The sequence below is a fragment of the Bolinopsis microptera genome, chromosome 11, assembly GCF_026151205.1.
Source record: "Bolinopsis microptera isolate Bmic1 chromosome 11, MBARI_Bmic_1.0, whole genome shotgun sequence".
NCBI classification, from domain to species: Eukaryota; Metazoa; Ctenophora; class Tentaculata; order Lobata; family Bolinopsidae; genus Bolinopsis; species Bolinopsis microptera.
This window is the reverse complement of record NC_087082.1, coordinates 415,397-429,401: the sequence shown is the minus strand read 5'-3', so window position 1 is coordinate 429,401 and position 14,005 is coordinate 415,397. Positions and strand designations below refer to the sequence as shown.

Sequence of the window (14,005 nt, the reverse complement as noted above, 5' to 3'; positions counted from 1 at the left end):
GTGTAGTAACCATGGTAACGAGTGTAATGTAGTGTAGTGTAGTAACCATGGTAACGAGTGTAATGTAGTGTAGTGTAGTAACCATGGTAACGAGTGTAGTGTAGTGTAGTGTAGTGTAGTAACCATGGTAACGAGTGTAGTGTAGTGTAGTGTAGTAACCATGGTAACGAGTGTAGTGTAGTGTAGTGTAGTGTAGTAACCATGGTAACGAGTGTAATGTAGTGTAGTGTAGTAACCATGGTAACGAGTGTAGTGTAGTGTAGTGTAGTAACCATGGTAACGAGTGTAATGTAGTGTAGTGTAGTAACCATGGTAACGAGTGTAGTGTAGTGTAGTGTAGTGTAACCATGGTAACGAGGACTCACATAATCATGTATAAAACTCCTTTTTATGTCTGTTGATAATTACAAATAGTAAATATAGTAGTACACTACACTACACTACACTACAAATAGTAAATACTACGACTTTATTCGGTGTTAGAGTTTGTAGATCATTTCTTGTTAACCAAGCTGAATTACGATTGGGTGATTGTCAGTAAGCCACATGGAATAAAATGAACGTTTATTATATTAGTCCAGTCATTTATGGACAGGTTCGGTACCTGCAAATCTTCAGATACTCCTGAAACTTTGCACAGACCTTCCTAATGGTACGAATAACTGATTTCCGGTCGGTGACAATTTTGTTACTATGGGAAATATGGGCCACGCCCATATTGACCCAATAATGCAACTGCGGGGGGGCGTCAACCTCATAAATACAAATCGTTTACAATTGCCATTTTGCCAATGATTATAGACTATAGAGTAAGATATACCGTGTTTCGAGTTATTGGCAAAAACGCGAAGCAGAAATGGCAAATTTAACCAATTTAACTCTATTTTGTGTAAATTTTCTCTGGTTTTCCCCAAAACTTCGAAAAAAGATCATATTTCCGTGAAATAACCAAGGGTCGACCGGAAACGGATACCCAAGTAGGGACTATTATTATAGGAACGAATCAGTGGTCAACGGTCACTGCTTCTCCTCGCAGAACTTATCTATACCGTGTTCATCTCTTTGCACCGAATTTGCAGTGCGAATTATATAAAGTTGCCACACAAAAAGGATTTCCAGTGGTTGCATTAGGCTACAAACATGGCTAATACATCCAGTTAATCGTACACCTGGCTTACTCAGTTACTCTGTTGCGTTCAAGCCCTGGAAAATTGCCAACAATTTTCAGTCTCAAAGTCTGTCTGGTGATCTAGTTTTGGAAGGGCGCCTAGTCCCTACTCTAGTTTTGGAAGGGTTTGCGGCCTCGGACCTCGGCTTGCTTGGGGGCCATGACCCTTTATATCTTATCTTAGGAGCGTGGCCTCCAAACTTTTCATCGTGATAAATTTGACTCAAAGGTTTTGCATATGTTCTTCATATTAACTTTCACTTACTCCAGTAGCAGGGAGTAACTGGCCTATCAAACAGGACCCTATCTTTTATAACATCTCTTTTATTTCGGACCCTGTTTCAGATCGTGAGTCATATGATAGAAAATATACATAAATACTACATAGTTGGTTTTGTATAGTGGATCAGTTAAATATAGATCAGTGAGGTCAAGCTGAGAGTATAGCCTTGGTTTGGGACCAGGTCAAGCTGAGAATATAGCCTTGGTTTGTGACCAGGTCAAGCTGAGAATATAGCCTTGGTTTGGGACCAGGTCAAGCTGAGGATATAGCCTTGGTTTGGGACCAGGTCAAGCTGAGAATATAGCCTTGGTTTGGGACCAGGTCAAGCTGAGAATATAGCCTTGGTTTGGGACCAGGTCAAGCTGAGAATATAGCCTTGGTTTGGGACCAAGTCAAGCTGAGGATATAGCCTTGGTTTGGGACCAGGTCAAGCTGAGAATATAGCCTTGGTTTGGGACCAGGTCAAGCTGAGAATATAGCCTTGGTTTGGGACCAGGTCAAGCTGAGAATATAGCCTTGGTTTGGGACCAGGTCAAGCTGAGAATATAGCCTTGGTTTGGGACCAGGTCAAGCTGAGGATATAGCCTTGGTTTGGGACCAGGTCAAGCTGAGAATATAGCCTTGGTTTGGGACCAGGTCAAGCTGAGAATATAGCCTTGGTTTGGGACCAGGTCAAGCTGAGAATATAGCCTTGGTTTGGGACCAGGTCAAGCTGAGAATATAGCCTTGGTTGGGGACCAGGTCAAGCTGAGAATATAGCCTTGGTTTGGGAAAAGGTCAAGCTGAGAATATAGCCTTGGTTTGGGACCAGGTCAAGCTGAGAATATAGCCTTGGTTTGTGACCAGGTCAAGCTGAGAATATAGCCTTGGTTTGGGAAAAGGTCAAGCTGAGAATATAGCCTTGGTTTGGGACCAGGTCAAGCTGAGAATATAGCCTTGGTTTGGGACCAGGTCATGCTGAGAATATAGCCTTGGTTTGGGAAAAGGTCAAGCTGAGAATATAGCCTTGGTTTGGGACCAGGTCAAGCTGAGAATATAGCCTTGGTTTGGGACCAGGTCAAGCTGAGAATATAGCCTTGGTTTGGGACCAGGTCAAGCTGAGAATATAGCCTTGGTTGGGGACCAGGTCAAGCTGAGAATATAGCCTTGGTTTGGGAAAAGGTCAAGCTGAGAATATAGCCTTGGTTTGGGACCAGGTCAAGCTGAGAATATAGCCTTGGTTTGTGACCAGGTCAAGCTGAGAATATAGCCTTGGTTTGGGAAAAGGTCAAGCTGAGAATATAGCCTTGGTTTGGGACCAGGTCAAGCTGAGAATATAGCCTTGGTTTGGGACCAGGTCACGCTGAGAATATAGCCTTGGTTTGGGACCAGGTCAAGCTGAGAATATAGCCTTGGTTTGGGACCAGGTCAAGCTGAGAATATAGCCTTGGTTTGGGACCAGGTCAAGCTGAGAATATAGCCTTGGTTTGGGACCAGGTCAAGCTGAGAATATAGCCTTGGTTTGGGACCAGGTCAAGCTGAGAATATAGCCTTGGTTTGGGACCAGGTCAAGCTGAGAATATAGCCTTGGTTTGGGACCAGGTCAAGCTGAGAATATAGCCTTGGTTTGGGACCAGGTCAAGCTGAGAATATAGCCTTGGTTTGGGACCAGGTCAAGCTGAGGATATAGCCTTGGTTTGGGACCAGGTCAAGCTGAGAATATAGCCTTGGTTTGGGACCAGGTCAAGCTGAGGATATAGCCTTGGTTTGGGACCAGGTCAAGCTGAGGATATAGCCTTGGTTTGGGACCAGGTCAAGCTGAGGATATAGCCTTGGTTTGGGACCAGGTCAAGCTGAGAATATAGCCTTGGTTTGGGACCAGGTCAAGCTGAGAATATAGCCTTGGTTTGGGACCAGGTCAAGCTGAGAATATAGCCTTGGTTTGGGACCAGGTCAAGCTGAGAATATAGCCTTGGTTTGGGACCAGGTCAAGCTGAGAATATAGCCTTGGTTTGGGATCAGGTCAAGCTGAGAATATAGCCTTGGTTTGGGATCAGGTCAAGCTGAGAATATAGCCTTGGTTTGGGACCAGGTCAAGCTGAGAATATAGCCTTGGTTTGGGACCAGGTCAAGCTGAGAATATAGCCTTGGTTTGTGACCAGGTCAAGCTGAGAATATAGCCTTGGTTTGTGACCAGGTCAAGCTGAGAATATAGCCTTGGTTTGGGATCAGGTCAAGCTGAGAATATAGCCTTGGTTTGGGACCAGGTCAAGCTAAGGATATAGCCTTGGTTTGGGACCAGGTCAAGCTGAGAATATAGCCTTGGTTTGTGACCAGGTCAAGCTGAGAATATAGCCTTGGTTTGGGATCAGGTCAAGCTGAGAATATAGCCTTGGTTTGGGACCAGGTCAAGCTGAGAATATAGCCTTGGTTTGGGACCAGGTCAAGCTGAGAATATAGCCTTGGTTTGTGACCAGGTCAAGCTGAGAATATAGCCTTGGTTTGGGACCAGGTCAAGCTGAGGATATAGCCTTGGTTTGGGACCAGGTCAAGCTGAGGATATAGCCTTGGTTTGGGACCAGGTCAAGCTGAGAATATAGCCTTGGTTTGGGACCAGGTCAAGCTGAGAATATAGCCTTGGTTTGTGACCAGGTCAAGCTGAGAATATAGCCTTGGTTTGGGACCAGGTCAAGCTGAGAATATAGCCTTGGTTTGTGACCAGGTCAAGCTGAGAATATAGCCTTGGTTTGGGACCAGGTCAAGCTGAGAATATAGCCTTGGTTTGGGACCAGGTCAAGCTGAGAATATAGCCTTGGTTTGGGACCAGGTCAAGCTGAGAATATAGCCTTGGTTTGGGACCAGGTCAAGCTGAGAATATAGCCTTGGTTTGGGATCAGGTCAAGCTGAGAATATAGCCTTGGTTTGGGATCAGGTCAAGCTGAGAATATAGCCTTGGTTTGGGACCAGGTCAAGCTGAGAATATAGCCTTGGTTTGGGACCAGGTCAAGCTGAGAATATAGCCTTGGTTTGGGACCAGGTCAATCTGAGAATATAGCCTTGGTTTGGGACCAGGTCAAGCTGAGAATATAGCCTTGGTTTGGGACCAGGTCAAGCTGAGAATATAGCCTTGGTTTGGGATCAGGTCAAGCTGAGAATATAGCCTTGGTTTGGGATCAGGTCAAGCTGAGAATATAGCCTTGGTTTGGGACCAGGTCAAGCTAAGGATATAGCCTTGGTTTGGGACCAGGTCAAGCTGAGAATATAGCCTTGGTTTGGGACCAGGTCAAGCTGAGAATATAGCCTTGGTTTGGGACCAGGTCAAGCTGAGAATATAGCCTTGGTTTGTGACCAGGTCAAGCTGAGAATATAGCCTTGGTTTGGGACCAGGTCCAGCTGAGAATATAGCCTTGGTTTGTGACCAGGTCAAGCTGAGAATATAGCCTTGGTTTGGGACCAGGTCAAGCTGAGAATATAGCCTTGGTTTGGGACCAGGTCAAGCTGAGAATATAGCCTTGGTTTGGGACCAGGTCAAGCTGAGAATATAGCCTTGGTTTGGGACCAGGTCAAGCTGAGAATATAGCCTTGGTTTGGGACCAGGTCAAGCTGAGAATATAGCCTTGGTTTGGGACCAGGTCAAGCTGAGGATATAGCCTTGGTTTGGGACCAGGTCAAGCTGAGGATATAGCCTTGGTTTGGGACCAGGTCAAGCTGAGAATATAGCCTTGGTTTGGGACCAGGTCAAGCTGAGAATATAGCCTTGGTTTGGGACCAGGTCAAGCTGAGAATATAGCCTTGGTTTGGGACCAGGTCAAGCTGAGAATATAGCCTTGGTTTGGGACCAGGTCAAGCTGAGAATATAGCCTTGGTTTGGGACCAGGTCAAGCTGAGAATATAGCCTTGGTTTGGGATCAGGTCAAGCTGAGAATATAGCCTTGGTTTGGGACCAGGTCAAGCTGAGAATATAGCCTTGGTTTGGGACCAGGTCAAGCTGAGAATATAGCCTTGGTTTGGGACCAGGTCAATCTGAGAATATAGCCTTGGTTTGGGACCAGGTCAAGCTGAGAATATAGCCTTGGTTTGGGACCAGGTCAAGCTGAGAATATAGCCTTGGTTTGTGACCAGGTCAAGCTGAGAATATAGCCTTGGTTTGTGACCAGGTCAAGCTGAGAATATAGCCTTGGTTTGGGACCAGGTCAAGCTGAGGATATAGCCTTGGTTTGGGACCAGGTCAAGCTGAGAATATAGCCTTGGTTTGGGACCAGGTCAAGCTGAGAATATAGCCTTGGTTTGTGACCAGGTCAAGCTGAGAATATAGCCTTGGTTTGGGACCAGGTCAAGCTGAGAATATAGCCTTGGTTTGTGACCAGGTCAAGCTGAGAATATAGCCTTGGTTTGTGACCAGGTCAAGCTGAGAATATAGCCTTGGTTTGGGACCAGGTCAAGCTGAGAATATAGCCTTGGTTTGGGACCAGGTCAAGCTGAGAATATAGCCTTGGTTTGGGACCAGGTCAAGCTGAGAATATAGCCTTGGTTTGGGACCAGGTCAAGCTGAGGATATAGCCTTGGTTTGGGATCAGGTCAAGCTGAGGATATAGCCTTGGTTTGTGACCAGGTCAAGCTGAGAATATAGCCTTGGTTTGGGATCAGGTCAAGCTGAGAATATAGCCTTGGTTTGGGACCAGGTCAAGCTAAGGATATAGCCTTGGTTTGGGACCAGGTCAAGCTGAGAATATAGCCTTGGTTTGGGACCAGGTCAAGCTGAGAATATAGCCTTGGTTTGGGACCAGGTCAAGCTGAGAATATAGCCTTGGTTGGGGACTGCAGCACTTAGACAGCCCAACGTGAGCAGTACCTGACTCGCCTGATATAGTTACCTAGTTACAGTTACCTGTACTCCCCCACCGTGCACCAACTCCCCCACCCCACCCCACCCCCCTCACCTGACTCAATCTAAATTATCTGGAACATTTTCTATCGCTTGTATGTTTCCTGTCCCCTATCGAGCTCATTTTGACTTAGAGCAGGTCACTGTGTAAAAAACAACGGACACAATCTAATCTATTCAGTACCTAGTCCGTATCTCCCATCAGTTATAAAGCAGATATATTATAAACGAATCAGTAATCACTTATCAGTAAATTTATTGACTCTTTCTGTATCATTACCATAATTTGAATCGAAATGGTTAATTGATGGAACTACACAAAGCACATAATGGATACAACTGTGGACCTGTTGAAGTATGGTGACGGTTACTGTGTACCTACCCTAGTGTGGACCTACCCTAGTGTGGACCTACCCTAGTGTGGACCTACCCTAGTGTGGACCTACCCTAGTGTGGACCTACCCTAGTGAGGACCTACCCTAGTGTGGACCTACCCTAGTGTGGACCTACCCTAGTGTGGACCTACCCTAGTGTGGACCTACCCTAGTGTGGACCTACCCTAGTGTGGACCTACCCTAGTGTGGACCTACCCTAGTGTGGACCTACCCTAGTGTGGACCTACCCTAGTGTGGACCTACCCTAGTGTGGACCTACCCTAGTGTGGACCTACCCTAGTGTGGACCTACCCTAGTGTGGACCTACCCTAGTGTGGACCTACCCTAGTGTGGACCTACCCTAGTGTGGACCTACCCTAGTGTGGACCTACCCTAGTGTGGACCTACCCTAGTGTGGACCTACCCTAGTGTGGACCTACCCTAGTGTGGACCTACCCTAGTGTGGACCTACCCTAGTGTGGACCTACCCTAATGTGGACCTACCCTAGTGTGGACCTACCCTAGTGTGGACCTACCCTAGTGTGGACCTACCCTAGTGTGGACCTACCCTAGAATGTATAATTGGGATTTTGAGCAGGGATAATTAGCATCACATCCAAACCAGTCAACCATATTATATATATACCTCGTATATATATATATATATATATACGAGGAATTAAGTAGCCATTTATTTATCATGTAACCTTCCTTTGTTAAGATGCTCAGTCACGTATAGTTGCCATGGTGACAATTAATTAGTCACATATATGCTATCACAATTAGTCACGTACATGCTATCACAATGAGTAAACACAAATTACCGCACTGTTGAAGTATTATGTATCATGGTGACGGTTACTGTTGAAGTATTAGGTATCATGGTGACAGTTACTATGGTTACTGTTGAACTAGTCAAGTATTAGGTATCATGGTGACGGTTACTGTTGAAGTATTAGGTATCATGGTGACGGTTACTGTTGAACTAGCCAAGTATTAGGTATCATGGTGACGGTTACTGTTGAAGTATTAGGTATCATGGTGACGGTTACTGTTGAAGTATTAGGTATCATGGTGACGGTTACTATGGTTACTGTTGAACTAGTCAAGTATTAGGTATCATGGTGACGGTTACTGTTGAAGTATTAGGTATCATGGTGACGGTTACTATGGTTACTGTTGAACTAGCAAAGTATTAGGTATCATGGTGACGGTTACTATGGTTACTGTTGAACTAGCCAAGTATTAGGTATCATGCAATGGTGACGGTTACTATGGTTACTGTTGAACTAGCCAAGTATTAGGTATCATGGTGACGGTTACTATGGTTACTGTTGAACTAGCCAAGTATTACCCCCCAGTTCCATAGCGGATATTATGCCAAATTATTAGACGGAGGTCCATTTCTACGGTGATGATTCTCCGGCTCCGTCTACTGTATTAGACGGAGATGAAGCTCTCCGGGAATTTCTCGGAGATTGTAGCAGTTTGTGGCAGTTTCTTTGCACTTTGCTCCATCTGTGAGAATCAACAAAATTACCGTAGATGGTCTCCGGATAAGGTAATGGAACTGCAAACCGGAGAAATATCCGTAGAAATATTAGTTGACGATCTCCATCTAATAATTTGGCATAATATCCGCTATGGGACTGGGGGGTTAGGTATCATGCAATGATGACGGTTACCATGGTTACTGTTGAACTAGCCAAGTATTAGGTATCATGCAATGGTGACAGTTACTATGGTTACTGTTGAACTAGCCAAGTATTATGTATCATGCAATGGTGACGGTTACTATGGTTACTGTTGTCGTTGAACTAGCAAAGTATTAGGTATCATGGTGACGGTTACTATGGTTACTGTTGAACTAGCCAAATATTAGGTATCATGGTGACGGTTACTATGGTTACTGTTGAACTAGCTAAGTATTAGGTATCATGCAATGGTGACGGTTACTATGGTTACTGTTGAACTAGCCAAGTATTAGGTATCATGGTGACGGTTACTATGGTTACTGTTGAACTAGCCAAGTATTAGGTATCATGGTGACGGTTACTATGGTTACTGTTGAACTAGCCAAGTATTAGGTATCATGGTGACGGTTACTATGGTTACTGTTGAACTAGCCAAGTATTCCATGTTCGACAACAGTTACTCTAATCGGCAAAGATTAGATTGATAGAATGTGTATTCGGTTGATAAGATTTAATTTGGTTTATTTAGTTTACACTTTTCTTTCTGTGAAACTGATTCACTCTTCAGATATGACTCATGATGTCGGAGGAAAAGACATGATGTCGTATCACTAAACAGGTAACAAATCAGCTATGTTATCCATAGTAACCATCATAGCCGGGTAATCATGGCAACTATTACCACCTGGTTACCTTGCTTATTAAAACTTGACAACTGGCGTTAAGCCAAAAGTCACACTTACTATGGTAACTGAGAAAAATTGGTTACCGTTGCAGCTGAAGAGGCAGCTCTCTTCATTACTTGTTTCTGGAAACTGGATAACAAAATATATGCAGTATACTTGATGATCGAGATGGTTCATCGTTAAATTTAAATTATATAAAACAGAGCGTAAACGAGAATTACGTAACTGTAAAGCAGCTTGATGTTAATCCATCTTCAAACACGTGGATCATCAGCCAGAAATTTTCAGAATTTTCCTCTTTGAATGCACCGATAATTAATATGGGTCCTGACACCTCACTAATCAATAATTGTAACGACTTATTTCCTACACTTGTGTCATTAATTAATTAATTCACTACTTAAGGCAGAGGCGGCCTAATTATAGGGCTTATATTTCTATTAAGCTATTATTTCAGGGTACCAGTAAAATGCAATGATTGATAGAGCTATTATTTCAGGGTACCAGTAAAATGCAATGATTGATAGAGTGTCGACGGAGGAGAGCAGGGAAGTTAACAGAGAAACAGACATTTTATTACAACATCTTAAGCTCAAACGGAAAATAGGTAAATATTTATAGTTGCATGTGTGAAACTTAAAACGGAGGGGAGAGGGGCCGGAGGAGGGGGAGGGGGTTACACTTACTAATTGTGAAACTGAAAACGGAGGGGAGAGGGGCCGGAGGAGGGGGAGGGGGTTACTAATTGTGAAACTGAAAACGGAGGGGGGAAGGGGGAAGCCTTGATTACGTAACTGTCAGGAGGGGGGTTTGGTCTTGAGTACGGTTGATTACGGAGGGGGAGTGGGGCTAAAAATGGGTGGGCGACAATTGACAACCCCCCCCCCCCCCCCCCCCCCCCCCGACAATTAACCCGCCGACAATTGACCCGCCGACCCTAAGCCTAACCAATTCAATTGTCGGGGGGTCAATTGTCGTATTAAGCCCTAGATTTCGCGACAATTTACCTCAGTGTAATTACATAGGGGGTCAATTGTCGGGGGTCAATTGTCGGGGGTCAATTGTCGTACTAAGCCCTATAGATTTCGCGACAATTGACCCCAGTGTAATTACATAGGGGTTCAATTGTCGCGGTACCGTAAAAATTGCTAAAATATTGATTACGTAATATGTGAACGACCCCTCATAAAAAGGATCATGCGGGTACTATAGGTCAGTCTAAATGAATTATATAGCTTAATGCCTTCACAAGATCAAAGTCGAGCACTGCAGATTAAAATTATAGTATAGTTTTAAAGTATTTGATACAGGAAAATGGCAAAACTACATTTACTTTTAGTTTTCCCTTTATTATCTGACAAAAGAATAACTTTTATAAATTACATCTCTCGCAGGTTGTGGAGGTTTTGGTTACGTGTACGAAGGTACGTATAAAGGAACTAAAGTGGCGGTCAAGAAGATGCATGCAAACCGACGGAACAAAATGATCGCATTAGAAAGTCTTCGAGCAGAACTGTTCGTAGTCAGAATGAACCTGAACCATCCGAACATCGTTAGAACTCTGGGGACCACCACATCGGGCAGGGAGGTGGACGACCTTCCTTTTCTTGTCATGGAGTTTGCGGGCTCTAGAAACCTCCAGAACATTATAAATAATCCAGAGGAGGAAATCAGCGCCTTCAGGCGGTTTAAATACGCTACCGGAATAGCTCGGGCTCTAGAATACACTCATTTGAAGGGAATCGTACATCTGGATGTCAAACCGGCCAATATTATCATTGACGAATATGACACGTGCAAGTTAGGAGATTTCGGGTGCGCGCAGCGGTTGGGGGAGTCATGCGACAACGAGTTTACCCCGAGTCCCAGCATCACGGGGACAACTGTGTACAGGGCACCAGAACTTCTGAAGGGGTTTATTCCTCAAACAAGCGCTGATATGTACTCTGTGGGCATCCTCTCTTGGACGCTACTCACTAGGGAGACTCCTTATGGGGCTGAAAACCTGCAGGTATTACATTTTAATTCTTTTTTTACATTTAAGTTCTTCTTGTTTTTGATTTTGACTTTCTACAAAATCGAGAAATGCGCAGTAAAGCATTTACCGGTTTGCTAGTCAAAAAAATGTTATTTTTGCAAAGTTTAATGAAAAGCTTAATTTTGTTTCTATGCCAAACACAAACAAAATATTGGCTAATCGGGCTCAATCATAATCATTAACTCCAAAATGACCTGGCAGACTGCCAGTACCCCTAATTAAGTTATTAGTTGTTGTTGTTAATTATCAAATACCTATTCAGTATTCACACAGAGGGAAATCACTATCCAGTCTTAACCGTGTGCGTATGTAATTGCAGGGAGCCATTATTGTGATGGTCCAATTAAGGCCCCTCATGAGTTACCTGGGGATACCAGGCTATAAGTATAATGTTCATAAACATAGTGATAGAGGTTCTGCGGAATGACTGCGCCGCTCATGAGCCCACTTTACCGGTTATATAAGTGTTTCCTGGGTACACGTACTCAAGTTTGACACGCACTGTAGTTCGACAAACCCTAAGGACTCTGTCGATCAGCATGTCGAACTAAAGTGTGCTACCTGGACTCAAGTTCGATTTCGACACGTACTAAGATTCGCGTTCGACAAGACTAAGAGAACTAGAATTTTGAACTAGAATTTTGAAATCTCCGATCTCAAGCGACGATGATCCTTTTGCCTTTACGAGCTTCAAATCTATTCGTTTGTTTGTTTTTCACTTGATGATGTTCAGCTAATAAATGTGAATCTTGTTCTTAATATTATCTATAATCCATATCTATGGACATTTTTTCAACCTGTCTTCAATTATATGGAGTATTAGGAAGCGAGAGGAATAGGCGCTGGATCAGGATAGGATATTAAGTAAAATAATAATAATAAAGTTAAGTAAATTTTAACTGTCATAAAATTACCACTTGCGTCACAGTGTACCATCTTATTCATTATTGTTAACTTTTTCCCGTGATGAATTTCGTATAGTGCGTATACCCTTGCTAAAGAAAGTCAAATGTTCCAAAAATCATTTTTTTACCCCCCCCCCCCCCCTCCGTAATCAGTTTTACACATCGCTATTGTGTCAAAATTACACAAGCGTAATCATTCGGAAACCCCCCACCCCCCCCCCCCCCCCCCAGCTGATTACGTAATATGTGAACGACCCCTAAGGAGAAACCGCACAATTAAATATGCCGATGCGTGATCACTGATCAGTTTTATTTGTAAAGAGAAACCGAAACTAAATAGCACGTGTTACAGAGAAACCGAAACTAAATAGCACGTATTACAGAGAAACCGAAACTAAATAGCACGTGTTAAAGAGAAACCGAAACTAAATAGCACGTGTTACAGAGAAACCGAAACTAAATAGCACGTGTTAAAGAGAAACCGAAACTAAATAGCACGTGTTAAAGAGAAACCGAAACTAAATAGCACGTGTTACAGGTGATAACATGGGGAGTAGTCGCACTGAACTTGCGGCCTGACAGCGACAGCAGCACGGCCCGGAGGGAGGTTGGAGAGGTGGAATACCGTAAACTCTACAGGGACTGTTGGGACGGAGAACCCTCCAACCGACCGACGGCTACCCAGTTTCTGGAGCGGTTACATCAACTAATTCCCAACTGAGACACCAACCCCGGCTCTGTGCACTTTTTTAATACGTTTTTAATTTTTATACAAGTCACTCCGACATAGGGCTCTCAGAGGACATTTGAGAGAGTTTAATTTAGATGCCGTACAATTGCACACACACGATTACATGCAATTAGTTATTACTTCTAGAACAATGCGTGAGCACGTGGGCACAAATTGTATTTGGTATAAACAGTGTCGTTTATACATCGTCCTAATCGATTGCCTTTGGGTTTTAAATTCAAAGCTTTATAAATTTCCAAATGGTCGTAACAAATTTCCTGATACACAGACCGGTAGTGCATAGTGGCGCCTTCTTCCCGAAATTACGCATTTCGGTACAGTTTTATACCCCATTTCTGATTTCATGAGAGGTTAATCGGCGACCAAAAGACTACGCAGCCAACCTAGATTCTTGACTTCCTTTCACCCAAATTCACGAGAGTAAATTTGGAAACATTTAATTTTTGATGGCAATCGATTTAGTGCGATCGCTTCACCTTGCACATGCATCCATATTGTTCCTACTTATTGTTACACTGAGATTCATTTCCACACTTGATCAATGAGAAACTGTTTAAAAGCTAATCCCAGCTGAATAATGTGCAGTGGATTCAGGATTGTGTTCGATCATATCATGGTCTAATTCTAACATAGGTCAGCAAATGAGACTGCTATGTCATATCTTAGTCTTAGGATAGTTCCAAGGTAAGGGTGGTCTTCTTAAAACTTAGTCTCGCTTATCTGACATGATTTTGTTTGGATAAAGCGAGCAGGGGCTTGGTTCGATTATTCTTTGATTTTTATTCTGAGTATGAGCAAATCTACTAATTCTATAGGAAAGACTCTGCCTCACAACGAGATATTGTGAATACCTGAAATATTTAAATGTTGGTAAGCAAATAAGTTCGTTTTAAAATTAAAATAAGAAGTGTAATAAAGTTTAATTCAATTCAGAGATCTCTGATTCGGTTTGAGTTTTAATTGATGTTAGTAAAATTGTTGATATATTTTAAATGTTTTCAGTTTATTTTGTTCGGTTAGTTGTACATTTTACTGTAGTAAAGTATATCAAGTAAGTTTAAGGCAGAAGAATTTGGTTAATTTAATTTGAATATAAATTATGATTTAGTTAATGATAATATGAACGATTATTTATTCGATTGAGGTTCAATTAACTTCATTAATTGATAGATTGATTGCAGGTTAATTCAATTTAAATGGTACGGTAAAGGGTAAAATTGTAATTTGTTTTTTTTTGGGCGG

At 43.0% G+C, this 14,005-nt stretch overlaps 1 protein-coding gene across 1 annotated transcript; it reads left to right on the top strand.

The window, feature by feature from the left end:
* Positions 1 to 8,945: 8,945 nt before the first annotated feature.
* On the top strand, positions 8,946 to 12,812 carry LOC134823413 (serine/threonine-protein kinase mos-like). The gene is made up of 4 exons (XM_063834875.1): positions 8,946 to 9,002; positions 9,569 to 9,676; positions 10,464 to 11,080; positions 12,551 to 12,812. Exons 2-4 carry the CDS (start codon positions 9,586 to 9,588, stop codon positions 12,731 to 12,733), a joined length of 891 nt encoding a protein of 296 aa, XP_063690945.1. The 5' UTR covers positions 8,946 to 9,002; positions 9,569 to 9,585; the 3' UTR covers positions 12,734 to 12,812.
* The last annotated feature ends 1,193 nt before the right edge of the window (positions 12,813 to 14,005 follow it).

Bases quoted from the DNA above. Each gene is read 5' to 3' on its own strand.
- LOC134823413 (XM_063834875.1), top strand. From the start codon at position 9,586: ATGATTGATAGAGTGTCGACGGAGGAGAGCAGGGAAGTTAACAGAGAA. The intron at 9,677-10,463 runs GTAAATATTTAT...CATCTCTCGCAG, and splicing joins TAAGCTCAAACGGAAAATAG to GTTGTGGAGGTTTTGGTTAC. The intron at 11,081-12,550 runs GTATTACATTTT...CACGTGTTACAG, and splicing joins ATGGGGCTGAAAACCTGCAG to GTGATAACATGGGGAGTAGT.